Source organism: Salvelinus fontinalis, chromosome 18 (assembly GCF_029448725.1).
Source record: "Salvelinus fontinalis isolate EN_2023a chromosome 18, ASM2944872v1, whole genome shotgun sequence".
Lineage (NCBI taxonomy): Eukaryota > Metazoa > Chordata > Actinopteri > Salmoniformes > Salmonidae > Salvelinus > Salvelinus fontinalis.
In genome coordinates this window covers 46841653-46864734 of record NC_074682.1, presented here as the reverse complement: position 1 = coordinate 46864734, position 23082 = coordinate 46841653, and the positions used below count along the sequence as shown (strand labels likewise).

At 43.2% G+C, this 23082-nt stretch overlaps 1 protein-coding gene across 1 annotated transcript in view; it reads right to left on the bottom strand.

The window, feature by feature from the left end:
• Positions 1–1560: 1560 nt before the first annotated feature.
• Positions 1561–23082, bottom strand: part of LOC129815644 (histone deacetylase 7-like) — a 67715-nt gene continuing 46193 nt past the window's right edge. Inside the window, exons 15-25 of the mRNA XM_055869632.1 lie at positions 22489–22538; positions 21098–21205; positions 20759–20814; positions 19691–19778; positions 19251–19370; positions 15587–15684; positions 9088–9206; positions 8145–8278; positions 7885–7969; positions 5840–5993; positions 1561–2908 (exon numbers count right to left, since the gene is read on the bottom strand). Coding sequence (XP_055725607.1) covers positions 2863–2908; positions 5840–5993; positions 7885–7969; positions 8145–8278; positions 9088–9206; positions 15587–15684; positions 19251–19370; positions 19691–19778; positions 20759–20814; positions 21098–21205; positions 22489–22538 — 1058 coding nt within the window. The 3' untranslated portion in view covers positions 1561–2862. The remainder of the gene's footprint in view (positions 2909–5839; positions 5994–7884; positions 7970–8144; positions 8279–9087; positions 9207–15586; positions 15685–19250; positions 19371–19690; positions 19779–20758; positions 20815–21097; positions 21206–22488; positions 22539–23082) is intronic.

Here is a 23082-nt window from a genome sequence, read left to right as displayed (position 1 = left end):
ATGTTGAGAAAACTTAATTTCCCTTTTATTGAGGTTAAAAAAGAAGAAAAAACTAAAATGCCAAGTTCTCACTATACATTTACATGTACTAATAAAAAAACAGTAGAGACAAAGTGAGAAAAGGTTTGTCACTATATTTCAAGGCACATAGGAGGATATCTGTATTTTGGTCTCAGTAGATATCTACAGGTAACTATCTATTCTACAACAGTGCAATAATCATATTAAGACAATTAAAGGGCTTGTCGACTCTCAACAAAATGTATTTACATATACAGAACATAAATGTTCTCAAAAGTACTTAATTAAAGCAGAAATAAACCTAAACCAGAATAAAATATAACACAGAACCCTTCTGAAAGAAAATTAATAATACATGGTGGCCATTTTGTTCCACATAATCATAGTCAAATTTCATTACCAATAATCACCTTTTCACCATGTCAATGTCAAATACCATACACCTCTTGTAGGGTCTTGTCATGTAAAGTATTGGTTCTATAATGTATATTATAAAGCCCCAAAAAGTACTGGAACAATACAACATTATAGTACAAATTAATCTGTAGCACTGTCAGATATATATATATATATATTTTAACATGATACATAAGCAAGGCACTGCAATAACATTAAATGGGTAACAAATAGATCAATATTTGATGGAAAGTGCTAACAAGAAATGTAAGCAGTTTTTAAATTTTTTGATATTAAAAACAAAAACCTCTGTTTAAATACAAATACAATCAGGAATTCACAAAAGTCTTTGAAGTTATGTTCAGAGGCCATACCACTTTACGAATGGGATGCTGTTCACAGAAGGCTTTTAACTTTGTCTTCTCTCAACCTGTGTTCAATTGTTCTACATACTATAGTCAGCTAGCTTAACAAGCTGACTCCAACAACTAAGTGCTAACTTCAAATGTTATATGCTAACTGCAGTATGGTCCAGGAACAAAAATACCTGACTTTTTTTGTAAATTGAGTGGTAGACAATCTGATGTGAACAAATCCTAGTTCACTTGTCTTTCATAGTAAAAAACTAAGCATAAAAAAATCCAGCCTATCAAATACAACAGGCATGTCAATAAATCCACATGTTAAAAAATTGGTCTTTGTGAAATCACAACAGAACAACAATTTAAAGAAAAAAGGCATTGTCAGAGTGGAATAGACATATAAAAAATTGGTTATTTTACTAAAACACAATCCCAACATTTAAGACATTGTAAGTGCATTTGTGTTTTGTTTGAGTCCCGTGAAGTCAACAGACAGCTTTTAAGTGCCAGTCATAGTTTAAGACTATGAAGTCAGTTCAACTGTTTTATTAATCTGCCTTGAACCCAGCACCATTAGTTGTATTTTACCTTCATTACGTTGAAATACCCTGCTGACAACATGTAAATGCAGTGATTTACAAACACATGCATAAACACTTTGTGTGTGGCTGAGCGTAGAGTAGGACCGTATGGCGGTGTGTGTGTGTCCTTGCCTGAAACACCTTTGGAACGTTTAATCGGACTCCTCTCTCACTAACAAGTAGTTTCTTGAATTGTCATAGGATTCATTTCCTAAGAAATGTTATCATTAGAATGACAAAGAACGAGGATGCCATCAACTTGAGATATAAATCATATTTTTGGGGGGGCTTCATCTTTTCCTTAAGTGCTGTCTGAGAGGGAGTCTTACACCCCACTTTTGCATTGGAAGAAAAGCAACTAGAAAATCTCTGAATCATAGGGTTCTAGGCCTTCTCTATTTGCTACTGAAAAAACATGACTATTATGTATTGACATTTGATATACAATACGCAATAAATCAAACTTACAATATTTAAATCAGCTTAAAAACATGAGTATGATAATTTACATGTTTTATTGTCAATCCCAGAAGAGCTTCAACATGGTCCATTCTGTCATTCTCTCTTTGGTTTACATTACAAAATACAAAGTGCAAAAAAGTCTGAACTAAATTCCCAGTCTTCTTACTTTTTCTTAATTTTGTTGGCGTCACATAAATTCAAATGACATTATCAATAAGTAAGTCTGTAAGTGTCCCCCGGTGAGGGTGCGATGTCTGTTCTCCTTCATAGTAACTTCTGTGGGGACGTGGCACTACTTCCTACTTCTCTGTGTGATTCGGTTCTGTTGGCCTGGCGATGTGCCGCGGTAACCTGTGACCGATGGCTAAAAAAGTAGCTCACTTCCCCAGAGAGACTCTGCTTACAGCCAGTCATGTAGCTGGTCTTTGTCAAGTCACTTCATGCTACAAGTCAAGTCTTAACCCCTCCCCCCCGGTGGTGGTTATAACGGTATATCTTTCACCCCTCCAGTTTATGCTCAGGTCTGCTACTCCTCTCCTTCTGTGTCCTCGCGGTTCACAATGTTACACACGAGGGAGGCATGCAGAGGCATGTCATGAAGACAGTGTTCATTCTCCTCTCTCTTGGTCCTCCTGTACCCTGTTAATGGGATGCGTTATCAGTGTGCGGTTGAGTTGCGGTCGAGGCAGGCGGGTGGTCGTAGTAAGGCTAGTAGAACTGTGTTCTGATGAGGTGTAAGTGTGTGATGCGGAAGCTACTCAGTTTGCCTATAGTGGTCAGGATATGGTCTGTACAGTGTCAACTGGAGACAGTGGATTCTGGTCAAGTAAAGCAGGGCCGAGTGGATCACAGTGTGTGTGTGTGTGTGTGTGTGTGTGTGTGTGTGTGTGTGTGTGTGTGTGTGTGTGTGTGTGTGTGTGTGTGTGTGTGTGTGTGTGTGTGTGTGTGTGTGTGTGTGTGTGTGTGTGTGTGTGTGTGTGTGTGTGTGTGTGTGTGTGCATGTGCGTGTGTGTGTTAGGTTTATTGGAAAGTGCACTTGTCTACATGGTGTCTCTGTCCCCCTCCATCAGTTCATCTGGCTGTGTCCTGAATAGGAGGGAGAGAGGAGAGAATTGTATACCATTCTAATATATAACCTGTTGTAGTATTACAGCAGTATAAAACAAAGGGAGATGCCTAGTCAATTGTACAACTGAATGTATTCAACTGAAATGTGTCTTCCGCATTTAACCCAACCCCTCTGTATCAGAGAGGTGCAGAGGGCTGCCTTAATCGACCTCCACCTCATCGACACCCGGGGAATTAGACCATCATATATATATACACTGCTCAAAAAAATAAAGGGAACACTTAAACAACACAATGTAACTCCAAGTCAATCACACTTCTGTGAAATCAAACTGTCCACTTAGGAAGCAACACCGATTGACAATACATTTCACATGCTGTTGTGCAAATGGAATAGACAAAAGGTGGAAATTATAGGTAATTAGCAAGACACCCCCCAAAACAGGAGTGATTCTGCAGGTGGTGACCACAGACCACTTCTCAGTTCCTATGCTTCCTGGCTGATGTTTTGGTCACTTTTGAATGCTGGCGGTGCTCTCACTCTAGTGGTAGCATGAGAAGGAGTCTACAACCCACACAAGTGGCTCAGGTAGTGCAGTTCATCCAGGATGGCACATCAATGCGAACTGTGGCAAAAAGTTTTGCTGTGTCTGTCAGCGTAGTGTCCAGAGCAGGCAGGCGCTACCAGGAGACAGGCCAGTACATCAGGAGACGTGGAGGAGGCCGTAGGAGGGCAACAACCCAGCAGCAGGACCGCTAGCTCCGCCTTTGTGCAAGGAGGTGCACTGCCAGAGCCCTGCAAAATGACCTCCAGCAGGCCACAAATGTGCATGTGTCTGCTCAAACGGTCAGAAACAGACTCCATGAGGGTGGTATGAGGGCCCGACGTCCACAGGTGGGGGTTGTGCTTACAGGTAGCGCCTGCCTGGTAGCGCCTGCCTGCTCTGGACACTACGCTGACAGACACAGCAAACCTTTTTGCCACAGTTCGCATTGATGTGCCATCCTGGATGAACTGCACTACCTGAGCCACTTGTGTGGGTTGTAGACTCCTTCTCATGCTACCACTAGAGTGAGAGCACCGCCAGCATTCAAAAGTGACCAAAACATCAGCCAGGAAGCATAGGAACTGAGAAGTGGTCTGTGGTCACCACCTGCAGAATCACTCCTGTTTTGGGGGGTGTCTTGCAAATTGCCTATAATTTCCACCTTTTGTCTATTCCATTTGCACAACAGCATGTGAAATTTATTGTCAATCAGTGTTGCTTCCTAAGTGGACAGTTTGATTTCACAGAAGTGTGATTGACTTGGAGTTACATTGTGTTGTTTAAGTGTTCCCTTTATTTTTTTGAGCAGTGTATATATATATATATATCACTGTAGTATATTTCAACAGGACACAGATGGTGCAAATAGTTTTAGAGCATACTGATGCAATTATCTTCATGTGGTTGTAGACAACTCCTGTTTAAATAGGGTTTTAACGCTGCAATATCAAATAAAATAAATGTGTATTTGTCACATGCGCCGAATACAACAGGTGTAGTAGACATTACTGTGAAATGCTTACTTACAAGCCTTTAACCAACAATTTAGTTCAAGAAATAGAGTTAAGAAAATATTAACTAAATAAACTAAAGTAACTTTTTGGGCGACCTGACCAAATTCATATAAAAATGTGAGTTATAGATCTGTCATTGTCATTGAAAGCAAGTCTTACAAGCGGTAGATCGGTTCAATATGCGCTATTTCTACGCTTCCCATTCGTAACTTTTTTACACCAACTTCAAACAGCTGAAAATACAATATTTTTGGTAATTGAAAAGATATTTCACAGAGGTTTAGATTGTACAATGTTTTCTACACTATACATTGCTTGTTTTGTCACATAAACTGAAATTAGTCAAACTAGTAGAATTTTAGCAACCAGGAAATGGCAGATATCTGCATATTGCACCTTTAAAGGGAGATAGACAGTGCTGCATCTTTTGTGTCTTTGAGTTTTCACACTGTCTCCCATAAAATACAATTAGAACACTAATTGATTAATCTTCTGGTTCAAAAGCTGATCTAGGGACTGGTGTTGGAAATGATCACTAATCTAAAGCAGGGTGACGAGATGCAGCTGACAGCTAAGGATTTAATGTTTAAGATGTAAGGCAAAGTTTTCATCTAATACATATTAAAAGGGGTGGTTCACTCGTAGTACACATGTACATGATTTTCCACATACCTACAGTAGGCTGTTGTAGAGAAATAACTGTTGGAAAGAAAATGCCTCCTATGATTCCATTAGCTTTCAGTCCAGGGAAGCCAATGCTAGCCAGATGCTGCTGAAAATAACTAAATAACCTAAATATGTATTTGAGTGAACCATCCCTTTAACTATAATTTAATGTCATAACACTTCACTTGATATTTTATTATATTATTTTAAAATCATATGAGACTACAGGGTGTCAGTGATGTTACCTGTCTGCGGATGTTTTGAGTAAACTATCACTTTAAATCTAATCTCATATTACATGATATTATATTGATATTATATAAGACTACATTGTGTCAGTGCTCTTATTATATAGTGTCAGGGCTGTTACTACATGGTGTCAGTGATGTTACCACATGGTGTCAGTGCTCTTATTATATAGTGTCAGGGCTGTTACTACATGGTGTCAGTGATGTTACTACATGGTGTCAGTGCTGTTACTACATAGTGTCAGGGCTGTTACTACATGGTGTCAGTGATGTTACTACATGGTGTCAGTGCTGTTACTACATGGTGTCAGTGCTGTTACTACATAGTCTCAGTGATGTTACTACATGGTGTCAGTGCTGTTACTACATGGTGTCAGCGCTGTTACTACATGGTGTCAGCGCTGTTACTACATGGTGTCAGTGCTGTTACTACATAGTGTCAGTGCTTTTCCTATGTGGTGTCAGTGATGTCACCTGTTTGTGGTGAGGCTGGCCATGGAGAGAGAGGCCAGGGCAGAGACGGTATCATTGTGGTCCTCTGAGCCACGTCTCAGACTGTGTCCTTGGGCCTGCATGTATGACTGATCCACTGTTTGGGCCACCACCCTCAACGACCGCCAGTACTCACCTAGGGAGAGAGAGAGAGAGATAGAGGGAGAGAAAGTCATTGTTTCAGGTTTTCATGTTGCATCGTTGCAGAGTACTCTCTTAAAAGTTGAGCTATTATGTCTTTGAAGTATGTGAACTATATTGTATATTAAGCAATACTACAGCTAATACTTGTGTGTGTGGTCAAAATAAAATACCAATACCACAATTTTAATTCAGCATTCACCAATACCACAATTTTAATTCAGTATTCATCAATACCACAATTTTAATTCCGCATTTGTGTAATTTAAATCACACAATTGTGTGTGTGTGTCTGTGTGCACGTGTGGAGAGAGAGAAAGAGAGGACCATGTTGTGTGTGTTCTCAGTATTCACCAGACATATATTTCACCCTCTGCCTAAATGAAGGGACTTAACATTCTTGTGGCTTTGCAAATATTTTTAATTAATCTAATTGGAATGGGATAACATTTGTGCGCAATCAGGAGGGATGTTGTGAAGATCGTGTGGTAGAGAAGTGTTTGAAGATAATTGGAGCCAGGAAGGCAGTGGCCGGCTCTCTCTCTCTGTCTGTGTGTCTGTGTGTGTGTGTGTGTGTGTGTGTGTGTGTGTGTGTGTGTGTGTGTGTGTGTGTGTGTGTGTGTGTGTGTGTGTGTGTGTGTGTGTGTGTGTGTGTGTGTGTGTGTGTGTGTGTGTGTGTGTGTGTGTGTGTGTGTGAGAGAGAGAGAGAGAGAGAGAGAGAGAGAGAGAGAGAGAGAGAGACAGAGAGACAGAGAGACAGAGAGACAGAGAGACAGAGAGAGAGAGAGAGAGAGAGAAGGAATGAAGGAAGGAAGGAAAGAATGAGAAGGAAGGAGGGAAGAAGAAAGGGATGTGGGGAGGAGAAATATATGGGACGAAGAGAGAGAGAGAGAGAGAGAGAGAGAGAGAGAGAGCAATAACATCCAAACAGACCATACAAATAAAGGGATGAAATAGATTGAGAGAGATGGAAGTGGTAGAGATGGATGAGATATGGAGAGAGAGGAGAAGAACAGAGAATGGATGAGGTGTACAATGGATGAGGTGTACATGGAGGAGGACAGGAGGACAGAAAGAAGACAAAAGAGAGAAAGGGAGATGCAGAGTAAGAGAGAAAATAAGATTGAGAGAAAGAGGGAGAAAGAGAGAAGACCGAGAAAAAGAGAGATGGTGTGAGAGAGAGAGACTGAAAAAAAGAGATGGACGATACTGTAGAGTAAAAAATCTGAACTTATCATGAGACCGTAGTTGCTCACGGGTCTGCGTACCCATATTTTGCCATGGGGCAGAGAGAATATTTAGCAATTTTATAACACATTTTCTACAATTCTACTGATTTTCCCATGGTGGGGAGAAATAAATGTTTGCCATTTTTAATATGATATCTGAGTGAGACTGACTAACAAAATCAAAAGGGGCTATCGCTATCCGGCCGGGAATTCGACCATGATAACAAGTTTAGATAGCTGGCTGCTAAACTAATTTAGCAATCTAAAAAATTGTAGCAGACATTGGCTAATTGACTGACTATCAGTGACTGACATAACAAGAGCAAAACTGCAAAACTGCTGATGCACAACAAAATTTGGAAATTGCACCTTGTATTTGTGTATTCTACTATTCTCTCTCGCAACAGAAAGTTGAGACCCCGACTGAGTTCCCCAATTATGAGGGGGAAATTGATCTGAGGGCCTTCAAAAGGGGGGCAGCGGGCCACCACCAGTTGCCCATCTCTGCTGTAGAGTGAAAGAAAGCTTGAGACAGGGAAGAATGATAAAGACATAGAAATGGGATAAAGAGAGAGAAAGTGAGGCAGATAAAGAGAATGGACCAAAGAAAGACAGCGATAGGGAGAACGATAGAAAGACAGTGTACTGGATGCTCACCCTGGGCCTGGATGACTCTCTGCAGAGACAGGACAGCGTTGGGACAGGGTCTCCTCTCTAGGACTGCTTCAGACAGGGGTTCCACCTGGAGGGGAACACACGGGGGGGGGGGGGGGGGGGGGGGGGGGGGGGGGGTTGGGGGGGGATCATATAGTGTTGTTTCCCCTGACTGACCTAAGGTCAGTATAGTGTTGTTTCCCCCACGGTGAAGGGTAGGATTTTGGGAGAAGTAAGCTGATCCTAGGTCTGTGTTTACTGACCTGGATGCCCAACAGGGCCCTGACACAGGCCTCAGAGGCATTGCAGATGGCCGTGAGCTCGTGACCCCCCTCCAGCGCCATGACAACCCGTCCCCCCGCCAGCCCCATCAGCTGACGTGTCAGAAAACCAAAACCTTTGGGGGGAGACACATTTGAATACTTTATTTAAATTTACAAATTACAATTACAATCAAAATTCTGTGATGCATTCCAAAGTCCTCCATATTTCCGCACACACACACACACACACACACACACACACACACACACACACACGCACACACACACACACACACACACACACACACACACACACACACACACACACACACACACACACACACACACACACACACACACACACACACACACATACACGAGACTGTGTGGAATTGCAGCAAACTTTCAACATGTCCTCTACACCTCATGGCAAAATGTGTAGAATTACTGGAAATGAACTCTAAAACGTTAAATATTTCTCTCCGGCGTCAAGAGGTGGCTGCTAAAATGTTTTGCTCTCAAAAGGTTAGAGCTCTGACTGCATGTGTGGGTATGGATATGGGTACACAGACTCGCGATCCACTGCGGCCCCTCATGATGAGGTCAGATTTTTTTGTGGCCCCCCACCCCCATCAAAGTTGCCCATCTCTGGTGTGGAATATAGAACAGTCAGAATAATTTAGTGAGACTCATAAGACTGTGAAGATGAGGTGGAAATACTGTGGGCGTGTGTGGCTCAGTTGGTAGAACATGGCACTTGCAACGCCAGGGTTGTGTGTTTGATTCCACAGGGGACCAGCATGAAAAAGTACAAAAATGTACCCACTCACTACTGTAAGTTGCTCTGGATAAAAGTGTCTGCTAAATTACTAAAAATGTTAAATAAAATTGACCTGTGTGTCCCCCATATGATTTTGTGAGGAACAGTGAATAGTGTGCTTACACTTGGCTGACACTTTGTAGCCCCCCAGTGGCGCCAGATGTCCCTCGACGGCATCGAAACCAGATGAGACCAGCACCACGTCAGGACAGAACTCAAAGGCAATCGGCATCACCACAGTCCTGGAGACAGACAGGTTCAACGATGATGTAGGTCAAAGCACTACAAAATGTACGTTGTGCAAAAACCTTCCTAAATTGTCTGAAAATCATTTTAAAATAGCATAGGTCATTACAAGGCTTTATAAATGTTCTTATAATCCATTGTGAAGAGGTTATTCATAGACACTGTTACCCCCCGAAAACAAATTCAAGGAACCTTGACATCTAGTGAAGACAAGAAAGTCAACACTGAGTTACTACTTTATAGAAACATATCCTGTGTGTAATGAAGAACATAGTTCTGCATTGAGGAACAAGATTCTGCATTGTCACAGGAGAATGACATCAAAATCAAATCAATATCAAATTTATAAAGCCCTTTTTACATCAGCAGATGTCACAAAGGGCTATACAGAAAACCGAGCCTAAAACCCCAAACAGCAAGCAATGAAGATGTAGAAGCATGGTGGCTAGGAAAAACTCCCTAGAAAGGCCAGAACCTAGGAATAAACCTAGAGAGGAACCAGGCTCTGAGGGGTGGCCAGTCCTCTTCTGGCTGTGCCGAGTGGAGATTATAAGAGTATATTGCCCTTAAGGCCAGATCGTTCTTCAAGATGTTCAAACGTTCATAGATAACCAGCAGGGTCAAATAATATTCACAGTGGACACAGGCTTCTGTATTTGACTTTGACCCTTTCAACACGCTAGTCTCTCGTGACACACAAAACATAGTGTGCTTTATTGCTTACTGTATAACACATGCTCCTCAAGAGAGAAGTGTGACGTAACATTTATGGTTGGGAGATGTGTACAGTATATTTAGGACCGCATGACATGTTAATGTGCAAATAAATCACTGACAGTGAAGAGACATGGTCAAATTAAAACCCATGTTCCATGGATCTAGCCTGGTCTGAGATCTGTTTGTGCTGTCTTGCCAACACCTACAGTCATCGCCAATCAGCACAAACAGATCCGGAACCAAGCTACCACTGATCAGTCCAACTGTCAGAAACATTTCAACAAACATCCAGGTATGTGACACAGTGTGACACCAAATAAAAGTACATGAAAGTTGAAACACTAACACTAACACTAAATGGATATAAATTACATCAAGTTGCCAGATAAATTAAATCAAACTTTGTCACATGCACTGAATACAACAAGTGTAGACCTTATTGTGAAATGCTTACTTACAAGCCCTTAACCAACAGTGCAGTTCAAGAAGAGTTAAGAAAATATTTACCAAATAAACTAAAGTAAAAAAATCAAAGTAACACAATAAGAATAACAATAATGAGGCTATATACAGGGGGTACCGGTACCGAGTCAGTGTGGAGGCTATATACAGGGGGTACCGGTACCAAGTCAGTGTGGAGGCTATATACAGGAGGCACCGGTATCAAGTCAGTGTGGAGGCTATATACAGGGGGCACTGGTACCGAGTCAGTGTGGAGGCTATATACAGGGGGCACCGGTACCGAGTCAGTGTGGAGGCTATATACAGGGGGCACCGGTACCGAGTCAGTGTGGAGGCTATATACAGGGGGCACTGGTACCCGAGTCAGTGTGGAGGCTATATACAGGGGGCACTGGTACCGAGTCAGTGTGGAGGCTATATACAGGGGGCACCGGTACCGAGTCAGTGTGGAGGCTATATACAGGGGGCACCAGTACAGAGTCAGTGTGGAGGCTATATACAGGGGGCACCGGTACCGAGTCAGTGTGGAGGCTATATACAGGGGGTACCGGTACCAAGTCAGTGTGGAGGCTATATACAGGGGGTACCGGTACCAAGTCAGTGTGGAGGCTATATACAGGAGGCACCGGTATCAAGTCAGTGTGGAGGCTATATACAGGGGGCACTGGTACCGAGTCAGTGTGGAGGCTATATACAGGGGGCACCGGTACCGAGTCAGTGTGGAGGCTATATACAGGGGGTACCGGTACCGAGTCAGTGTGCGGGGGTACAGGTTAGTTGAGGTAATCTGTACATGTAGGTAGGGGTGAAGTGACTATGCATAGATAATAAACAGCGAGTAGCAGCAGTGTACATATAGGTAGGGGTGAAGTGACTATGCATTGATAATAAACAGCGAGTAGCAGCAGTGTACAAAAGGGAGGGGAGGTTAATGTAAATAGTCTGGTGGAGATTTGATTAATTGTTCAGCAGTCTTATGGCTTGAGGGAAGAAGCTGTTCAGCAGTCTTATGGCTTGAGGGAAGAAGCTGTTCAGCAGTCTTATGGCTTGAGGGAAGAAGCTGTTCAGCAGTCTTATGGCTTGAGGGAAGAAGCTGTTTAGCAGTCTTATGGCTTGAGGGAAGAAGCTGTTCAGCAGTCTTATGTCTTGAGGGAAGAAGCTGTTCAGCAGTCTTATGGCTTGAGGGAAGAAGCTGTTCAGCAGTCTTATGGCTTGAGGGAAGAAGCTGTTCAGCAGTCTTATGACTTGAGGGAAGAAGCTGTTCAGCAGTCTTATGGCTTGAGGGAAGAAGCTGTTCAGCAGTCTTATGGCTTGAGGGAAGAAGCTGTTCAGCAGTCTTATGGCTTGAGGGAAGAAGCTGTTCAGCAGTCTTATGGCTTGAGGGAAGAAGCTGTTCAGCAGTCTTATGACTTGGTGGTAGAAGCTGCTGAGGAGCCTTTTGGTCCGGTACCGCTTGCCGTGCGGTAGCAGAGGAAACAGTCTATAACTTGGGTGACTGGAGTCTCTGACAATTTTATGGGCTTTCCTCTGACACCGCCTATTATATAGGTTCCTGTAGCCTAACGATTGTTACACATCATATACATTTCACCATTTGATTGACCCTTCAATTGGCACATTCATCCCCCCTCCTCTCCCCTGTAACAATTCCCCAGGCCATTGCTGTAAATGAATGTGTTCTCAGTCAAATTACCTGGTAAAATAAGGACAATATTTTGGGGGGATTACTGTCACTAAACTTAATTTAAAATAACTTTTGGCCTGTACCTTAAAATGCAATAATTGGTTTATGTTATATGCAGTTACCAGGTACACATGAGTAACTACTAGGCTACATTCTGGGTACCACAGCAGTTAAAGACTGACTACATAACAATAAGGGCTTTATCTAAAGCGTTAGTAAACAAATAACAGGACCAAGACGGAGAGATGTCCAGAGGGGAGGATGATGAGGAGGATGACGTCAACACACCCTCTCTATTTTCATCTTCTGGAACTGCTTCCCTTGTTCTTCTCCTCCTCCTCTTCTTCCTCATCCTCCTCTTCCTCCCCTTGCTGCTGCCAGTGATTTAGCGAGCACACACGGCCCATGCCGTGTTTGATTCCCCTCTCTCTTCTTCTCTTTCTCTCGTTCCCTTTCTCCCCCCCCACCCTTTCTCCGGCCGGCAGTTCAAAGCGCTTCGGCGGGCGTCTGGTTCCCATTAGGGGCTCGGCCCTCTTCTCACGTCACTGACAGCCAGCCATCTGGGATCCATTGGGCTTAATTACGCCGCCTTTGGATTCCCTAACAATGCACCACCCCCACACCATTCACTCCCACCACCACCCCAATCCCTCCCGGTCTGCACTACCAGACCATGCAGCCTGTGCAGCCCCCCACACACACACACATAAATTAACATGCACGTGTACATGAACAAATACAGTAACACTCTCCCAAGCTTCACAAAAATTCACAAGGCTACATCAACCCCCCCACCCTCCTTAAAAACCCCTACCTCATCAGATAAATACCCCACCACTGACCCCACCACCTGATCCTACTGCATATCACACACACACACACACACACACACACACACACACACACACACACACACACACACACACACACACACACACACACACACACACACACACACACGTTGTATCCCCCAACTAAAGGAATCTACCAGATTATACTGCAACCCACCCCCCACCCCTCCACTACCTCTGTCCTATAGCCGCTGAACTGCAAGACTCTATCTGAAATGCCACTTTCTTCACTAATATACAGAAGAGGGTGGCATTTTGGAGGCAAACCCAAGATCCCTCACCTCCTGAATGGCAAGATATGAAATAAACAGGACTGCCCCATTGGTAGATGGAAATCTCAAATCAAATCAAAGTTTATTTGTCACGTGCGCCGAATACAGCAGGTGTAGGTAGACCTTACAGTGAAATGCTTACTTACAGGCTCTAACCAACAATGCAAAAAAGGTATTAGGTGAACAATAGGTAAGTAAAGAAATAAAACAACAGTAAAAAGACAGTGAAAAGGACAGTGAAAGGTAGATGAATATGAATCAAATTAGAAAGATGGCAGGCTGCATTGAACCAGGTTATTACATTTATGGTATTTCAAGATGCATAAAATCAGCCAATGCAGAAAGACTGAAATTAGGTGCATATTTTATGGCTGTACAGAAAGTCTGGGGAATAGAGGCCCAGTCACAGATTTTCCTTGCACAGAATTGACAATGTATTGCTTATGGTGTTTGTTGGTGGAATTGGGTGGGGGAACACTTGGGAAAGTGAACACATTTTCACTTGTAAAAATGTGTTTCTAAGGTGAATTCATGGGATTTTACATTTGGATTTCCCAGAGTAATTCTTTTCAAATTCCACACTAGGATATTGCCTATATGTCTACAATAAACAGTTAGGTAACATCTACCTGTAGGCTACTTAGAAAACTAAGTGATAGAGCTACCTGTATTGACATCTGAGCTACTGTAAGAAAAAACTACTAGGTAACATCTACCTGCAATGAAAACGAAGTGACAGTTGCTAGGTAACATCTACCTGCAATGAAAATGAAGTGACAGTTGCTAGGTAACATCTACCTGCAATGAAAACGAAGTGACAGTTGCTAGGTAACATCTACCTGCAATGAAAACGAAGTGACAGTTGCTAGGTAACATCTACCTGCAATGAAAACGAAGTGACAGTTGCTAGGTAACATCTACCTGCAATGAAAACGAAGTTACAGTTGCTAGGTAACATCTACCTGCAATTAAAACGAAGTGACAGTTGCTAGGTAACATCTACCTGCAATGAAAACGAAGTGACAGTTGCTAGGTAACATCTACCTGCAATGAAAACGAAGTGACAGTTGCTAGGTAACATCTACCTGCAATGAAAACGAAGTGACAGTTATTAGGTAACATCTACCTGCAATGAAAACGAAGTGACAGTTGCTAGGTAACATCTACCTGCAATGAAAACGAAGTGACAGTTGCTAGGTAACATCTACCTGCAATGAAAACGAAGTGACAGTTGCTAGGTAACATCTACCTGCAATGAAAACGAAGTGACAGTTGCTAGGTAACATCTACCTGCAATGAAAACGAAGTGACAGTTATTAGGTAACATCTACCTGCAATGAAAACGAAGTGACAGTTGCTAGGTAACATCTACCTGCAATGAAAACGAAGTGACAGTTGCTAGGTAACATCTACCTGCAATGAAAACGAAGTGACAGTTGCTAGGTAACATCTACCTGCAATGAAAACGAAGTGACAGTTGCTAGGTAACATCTACCTGCAATGAAAACAAAGTGACAGTTGCTAGGTAACATCTACCTGCAATGAAAACGAAGTGACAGTTGCTAGGTAACATCTACCTGCAATGAAAACGAAGTGACAGTTGCTAGGTAACATCTACCGGTGATGAAAATGAAGTGACAGTTGTTAGGTACAGGGAACTACCTGTACACGTAACGAAGATAGTCACTAGGTAACATACACCTAAACTAGGGAACACTTACTAGGTTTTCTTATTCTTCTATACAACCAGTGAATCAACACCAACACCATCAACACCAACAGACCATACTGCTTAAGAGGATCTCAGTGAGTTAGCAATTAGCATTGTATGCTACGGATAAACATTGAGCCTAGTGTCTGCCTGTTAGAATCGATGGCTCGTAATGGTACAGTATGGCTTCAGCCGTTAGAATCGTGAGTTTGACGAGCTTGGCCCACCCACTGTGTGTATGCACCATACGGACCTCACATACTGTTCATCGTCTGGTGGCGAGCCAACCCCGCTGACAGGAACGCTCAAAGTTCATTACGCCGCAAACCGAGCAGCTATTCATTCAGGGGCTGAGGCTTGAATGAAGTGGAAAGTGCGGTGCACAGAAAAAAGACACACCTCCATTCAGTGGCATGGATCCACACCATATAATGGAGGGGATCACAAAAATCTAACTCGCATCACAATATAAACACATGATACTGTACAAGTCTGTTACGTCCCAGCTGTGTGTAGTATTTCAAGGATGAGTGAAGAGTTTTGGTAAGACTTTCTATGAATCAATTGCGCGCACACCCCATTGACTAAAATATAATCTTTGCAGTTTTGTGGTTTTGTCTTAATGTGATTAGGGCTGGAGGTAAGGTGAGGTAGGTTAGGCGTATCTCTAACTCTTTACCTGAATGCTGCTAGGTATTCTGCGTCGCCCATGGGGGGATCCAAGCCTCCCGTCCACGCCACGTTGACATTGAAGCCCTCACCTGCTCCTACTCCCACCTGGACAGAGAGGAAGAGAAAGAGAGAAAGAGAGATGGGAGAAAGAGAGAGAGAGATGGGAGAGAGAGAAATAGAGATATTCATTGTTATTCATTAATATTCATAGTTATCATGTTAACATCTTACTTCATTGAAAGTTATGCTGAGAGCTGAGGGAGGGTCGTGAGATATTTTGCATCAAATGTTCACACACAATCAGCACTATAGTTTCAAAATGCACATTTGTGCCATTGAGGAAAAGCTGGGAGTGGTTACAATTTCCAAATGAAAGACGGCTGGACATTAATTCAACGCCTCCATCAACACAACAATTTTTATTTTTGATACAATTTGTAAAATCTGCTCATAAATCACAAAACTACACCCAGAATATGTCCCAGTTTTAACACACTACAGAGACATATTTTATTGAGTTGTCGATATTTAGTTTCTAGCTATATTTCACCCAAACTTAGCACCCAGAACCAAATGTTAGCGTCTGTCACAAGAGAGTATATTTCACCAAATGCCAGGCACAACCTGATTTGACCTCACATTAATGGGGTGGGAGAATATTTACTGTAGCTATTTACTGTAGCTATTTAGCTATTTACTGTAGCTATGTAGCTATTTACTGTAGCTATTTAGCTATTTACTGTAGTTAATTAGCTATTTACTGTAGTTAATTAGCTATTTACTGTAGCTAATTACTGTAGCTAATTAGCTATTTACTGTAGCTAATTAGTTATTTACTGAAGCTATTTAGCTTTTGAAAACCTCTCCAACATCACTCAATGTCATGGTGAGGAGAGAGTGAGGACTGAGTGACACCCTATTGGCAACAAACCGTGGTCATTTTCTTTGTGTGTGTGTGTGTGTATGTGTGTGTGTGTGTGTGTGTGTGTGTGTGTGTGTGTGTGTGTGTGTGTGTGTGTGTGTGTGTGTGTGTGTGTGTGTGTGTGTGTGTGTGTGTGTGTGTGTGTGTGTGTGTGTGTGTGTGTGTGTGTGTGTGATGATGTGCATCGCAGAATGTCTCTTGGTGGACTGGATGTTCACAGGGTAAATTCAAAACACATGTGCTCCGCCATACACTGCCAACTAGTCACTCTCTGTCTCTCTCACACACACACACACACACACAGACACACACACACACGCTCTCTCTATCCATCACTCCATTGTTCTTCTCTTCTTCATCCTGTTTCTTCATTTTTTTTCTATTTTATTTCCCTTTCTGTCTTTCCTTTCATGTTTAAAAGATGCTGGAGTGGATTAGGGATACCCTGATGTTTCTGTGTAGTACCCCTGGTCACATCACCGCTACCCCCTATTGTGTTATATAGGTACATGGTGCTGTGGTGACATCACCGCTACCCCCTAGTGTGTTATATAGGTACATGGTGCTGTGGTGACATCACTGCTACCCCCTAATGTGTTATATAGGTACATGGTGCTGTGGTGACATCACCGCTACCCTCTAGTGTGTTATATAGGTACATGATGCTGTGGTGACATCACCGCTACCCTCTAGTGTGTTATATAGGTACATGGTGCTGTGGTGACATCACTGCTACCCTCTAGTGTGTTATATAGATACATGGTTCTGTGGTGACATCACCGCTACCCTCTAGTGTGTTATATAGATACATGGTTCTGTGGTGACATCACCGCTACCCTCTAGTGTGTTATATAGGTACATGGTGCTGTGGTGACATCACTGCTACCCCCTAGTGTGTTATATAGGTACATGGTGCTGTGGTGACATCACCGCTACCCTCTAGTGTGTTATATAGGTACATGGTTCTGTGGTGACATTACCGCTACCCTCTAGTGTGTTATATAGGTACATGGTGCTGTGGTCACATCACCGCTACCCCCTAGTGTGTTATATAGGTACATGGTGCTGTGGTGACATCACCGCTACCCTCTAGTGTGTTATATAGGTACATGGTGCTGTGGTGACATCACCGCTACCCTCTAGTGTGTTATATAGATACATGGTTCTGTGGTGACATCACCGCTACCCTCTAGTGTGTTATATAGGTACATGGTGCTGTGGTGACATCACCGCTACCCTCTAGTGTGTTATATAGGTACATGATGCTGTGGTGACATCACTGCTACCCGCTAGTGTGTTATATAGGTACATGGTTCTGTGGTGACATTACCGCTACCCTCTAGTGTGTTATATAGATACATGGTTCTGTGGTGACATCACCGCTACCCTCTAGTGTGTTATATAGGTACATGGTGCTGTGGTGACATTACCGCTACCCTCTAGTGTGTTATATAGATACATGGTTCTGTGGTGACATCACTGCTACCCTCTAGTGTGTTATATAGGTACATGGTTCTGTGGTGACATTACCGCTACCCTCTAGTGTGTTATATAAGTACATGGTGCTGTGGTCACATCACCGCTACCCCCTAGTGTGTTATATAGGTACATGGTGCTGTGGTGACATCACCGCTACCCTCTAGTGTGTTATATAGGTACATGGTGCTGTGGTGACATCACCGCTACCCTCTAGTGTGTTATATAGATACATGGTTCTGTGGTGACATCACCGCTACCCTCTAGTGTGTTATATAGGTACATGGTGCTGTGGTGACATCACCGCTACCCTCTAGTGTGTTATATAGGTACATGATGCTGTGGTGACATCACTGCTACCCGCTAGTGTGTTATATAGGTACATGGTTCTGTGGTGACATTACCGCTACCCTCTAGTGTGTTATATAGATACATGGTTCTGTGGTGACATCACCGCTACCCTCTAGTGTGTTATATAGGTACATGGTGCTGTGGTGATATCACTGCTACCCCCTAGTGTGTTATATAGGTACATGGTGCTGTGGTGACATCACTGCTACCCCCTAGTGTGTTATATAGGTACATGGTGCTGTGGTGACATCACTGCTACCCCCTAGTGTGCTATATAGGTATATGGTTCTGTGGTGACATCACTGCTACCCCCTAGTGTGTTATATAGGTACATGGTGCTGTGGTGACATCACTGCTACCCCCTAGTGTGTTATATAGGTACATGGTGCTGTGGTGACATCACTGCTACCCCCTAGTGTGCTATATAGGTACATGGTGCTGTGGTGACATCACTGCTACCCCCTAGTGTGTTATATAGGTACATGGTGCTGTGGTGACATCACTGCTACCCCCTAGTGTGTTATATAGGTACATGGTGCTGTGGTGGAGGGACACAGAGACTTCAGAGGTTTACCACACAGCTCAGTGGAGGTCGAGTGGCCATTTAAGGCAAAGCCACATCCAAGCCAGAACAGCCTCATTTGGACCATCCCCTCATGATGAAGTTTATGGGAAAACATCCACTTTTTCATCCTTACAGTTTTGTGAGAATGGGAAAATGGGGGTGGGTGGTGTGGTATTTGGTGGGTGGTAACAGATGCTGAAGGGGTTTTCAGACTAGTGGGCCGACCCAATCTGTTCGGTGCTTGCTCAGACGTTTTCTTTTCCAAATGGTCACAACAATCATGTATTTGATGGACAGTTCCATCTACCAATGGGAGAGCATGATGTATACGGCGGTGGATAGTGCAACCTAATATACCTCAGCTGGGCCCCCGCTACCGGGGAAGAATTTGCCATTGTCATAGCGATGCAGGGAGATGTACAGCACGCTGGGGTCATTGTAGAAGACCGACTGGGTACCGTTCCCATGGTGAACATCCTGAACATTGGTGAGAAAGGTCAAGGGGCAGTCAGACTCTTAATTCTTTAGTATACTAAACCAGTCTAATTCCTTTAGTGATTTCACACTAAAATACATACAATTATTTGTCCTTATAAGTTTGTGTGTGTTTGTGTGTGTGTGTGTGTGTGTGTGTATGCCTAGGCCCAGACTCGTGGCAGGTCTGACTCATGTGGAAAGCAGAGATCAGTGTGAATGCTGACACCAAGCTTATGGTCAATATGTGTGTTAAATTAAGCACGTGTGTGTTTCTGTGTTTAGATCCCATGTGGGGACCAGTGACAGCGGCCATCTCTCACCCAGTCCACAATGAGGATCTTGCTGATGCTGAGTTTGTGCTGGAGCTGCTTGGCTGCGATGGCCACGGAGTTGAAGAAGCAGAAACCCCTTTGGAGAAACACACATATGGGGACATATGAAGACTTATGAGAACATGTCCCCATAATGACACCATAGACACCCAATGTAAAGTCAAGGCTTTTTTAAGTGAAAGGTCTCCAGGAGATATCCCCATGATAATGTGAGGCCGTTCTCACTATACACAAACTAGGTGATGTGAGGACATTAGTGCCAATGGGTCAAACATGCTTTGTTTCACTGAACATGCACTCATATTTAGGCACGGTATGGTTGGACAGTACCAGAACGTAGGGTTGCAAAGTATGAATGACGGGAAATAGCGGTACTGACAGAAGGAGCTATAAGCTCGGGGAGTGTGAACTAAACTGTAGATCATATCTGCTGTCCAACTCTTCTCCTCCAGAGTCATTATCGACACATAAATAACTACTGACAGGCACTGCTGAGTACACACACTAGCACGCGTGAACTCAAACACGCACACACACACACACACAGACGCAAGCATACACACGCATATGCAAGCACACAAGCAGACAACCACACACACACACACACACACACACACACACACACACACACACACACACACACACACACACACACACACACACACACACACACACACACACACACACACACACACACACACACACACACACACACACACACACACACACACACACACACACACACACACACGTGGTAAGTGCACTAATGCCTTCTATTTAAGAGTGACACTCACAAACACACTCACACACACATGCACACACTTAGAGGTGGTGCTATAGGCTGACAGCACAATGTCCTGAAAGCTGGGCATGAATTGAGCAGCGCGGGTAGACGTAGATTGCTGTTAGCCTTGGGCAAGTGTAACACATACTCTATACACACACATAACACACACCTGAAAGGTACTTTTGATGTGTAGGGAACCCTTTGAAATTATTTTAGAGACCTCCTGTTTCCGTGTGTGTGTGTGTGTGTGTGTGTGGTGCAGCACTTACAAGGGGGTAGAGTGGGCTGCATGATGTCCAGGGGGCCTCACCACTGCAAAGCCATTCTGTGAGGATGGAATAGAAACTTTAACACTGATTCTGGCTTTCTCTGATTAAATCTTACGATTTCACTTATATTAGTTGAATACAGGTGACATTGAAAGGTTTTGATATAGCCATATTCAATTCCAATTTCATGTGAAATTCATAAATTCAATAAGCCACGAAGAGAAATGACTATACAGTATGCTTCAATGTGTATTCATGTATGTTACAGGGTTGACAATTCTGATCAGCTGTGTTACGGCTCGGACAGGACTAAGTGGGGGTTGCGATTGGCGGTCTCACCTTCAGCTCTCCCTGTGCCACCCTGAGTGCCAGCTCTGTCACGCTGCCTGCTGCCAAGCGAGACGCCGTTGATGTGTGCATCTCGTTCCAGATCGTATCATTGTCCACCTGTCAATCACGCAAAACCAAGAAGTTCATTGATTGAAAATGGTGTCAGACCAATGAGGTAAAGAGGAAGTCAACCATTGGAATAGGGAGGTGACAGGTTGTGACAGGTTGTAGGAAAGATTCCAGTATTGGATTACTACTGTTTATTCCAACCAAATGAAGAGCATCATGACTTATTGAGAGCCAGGGGGAAGGGTTTGGCAAGGGTAACATTTACCCACACTAATCACCACAACATTGACTTACTGCTGGTGTAAAGGGGGTAGTAAAGTATTCCTGTTCTCAGATCCTCTCTCTCTCTCTCTCTCTCTCTCTCTCTCTCTCTCTCTCTCTCTCTCTCTCTCTCTCTCTCTCTCTCTCTCTCTCTCTCTCCTTCCCTTTCTTATTCCATGTTTCAAAACTCCACATTTCTGGCGGTTTGGCACAACGGAACAATGAAATCAGAGGAATTTCTTTTATCACCATCTTGGCCATCTTGTTCCAATCAGTGTGCCTGACCAGAGGAGCCAAGAGCCGGAAATCCAGACAGATCAGGCGCCTTATCAACACTATACAAAGCCCCTTCCACCTCCTATTCCCCCTCACTTTCTTCCTCATCCACTCATCCCTTCTTCATCTTCTTCTTCTGTGTCTGCAAATATATTCTCCTTCTTTGATACAAACCATGCTCTCCTCCTCCACTTTCATTTTCTCCCTGTTTCTCTCAACTCCTTCTTCCTTCTCTCATCTTCTCTTCGTCTTCATTAATGTCCGCATTTTCTCCTTCCTTATTTATTTTATTATTATTTTTTATTTCACCTTTATTTAACCAGGTAGGCTCGTTGAGAACAAGTTTTCATTTACAACTGCGACCTTATCAACACCATACAAGCCTACTTCTTCCTAATCCCCCCCCCCCTTTCTCTTATTCCTCTTCAACTCATCCCTGCCTCATCCTCTTCTTTGGTGTCCATAAAGTCCACCTCTCTCTCTCCCTCTTTCTCCCTCGTTCTCTTTCTCATCTCTCACCTTTTCTTTGTCTTTGATATCTATTTGGCGTTTCGACCAAGTCCCTGCCAACAACAACCTCCTCCAGAATTTGTAGTCCTATTAGCTTAATTGTGTAATGAGGCATAATCAAGCATGTAATGTTTGCCATTTTGTAATGTGATTAGATAAGTGGAAAGATTTCACAATCTTTGATTGTGCATTACAGGGTCTGTTAAGCTGTGTGCCTGTGTACTATAAGTCTGTGTGTGTGTGTGTGTGTTGTGTATGTGTGTGTGTACTTTTGAGTAACTCACCCCAACTCCTCCACATCGTAGCATCACAAACATCCTTTGAGATAAGATCCCTGCAAGAGAAAGATAAGATAACTTTAATGTGCTTTAATAACACACTTGTATGCCATCTGTAAATACGAATAACATTTTTAAATTAAGAGCTTAGTTGGTTTAGCTATGGAAAAAGTTGGGAACCTTCCCGCTAGCCATGATTGGTTGAGATAATGGATGGGCTGGACATGCCAAGAGATGAGTTCAGATTGGTCTGCCATGTAGCACGCTTCTGTCTATCACATGAGCAGCTCAGTATGTGTAGATAATCCTTTCTCTCGTTTGAAAGATATAATGTAGCAAAAGTGTTGCTACTGCTCTAAACAACGTTGCTGCCCTGAATTTAGCAGGCACTATCGACAAAGATCAGTGGGAAAAAGTTGTGATGGACTACTTTCTGCACACGGCCAGTGTGAACCGGCGTGACTTGACACAACGGGCCAAACAAGCTGTAGTGACAAACAAAACGGAAAAGACACAGGACGTCTTACTTAGTTAAATGGTTCCAGTCTGCCGTGAAGCATTCATCCATGTATACAGGTAAGAGTCTAGCTTCATTTTCAG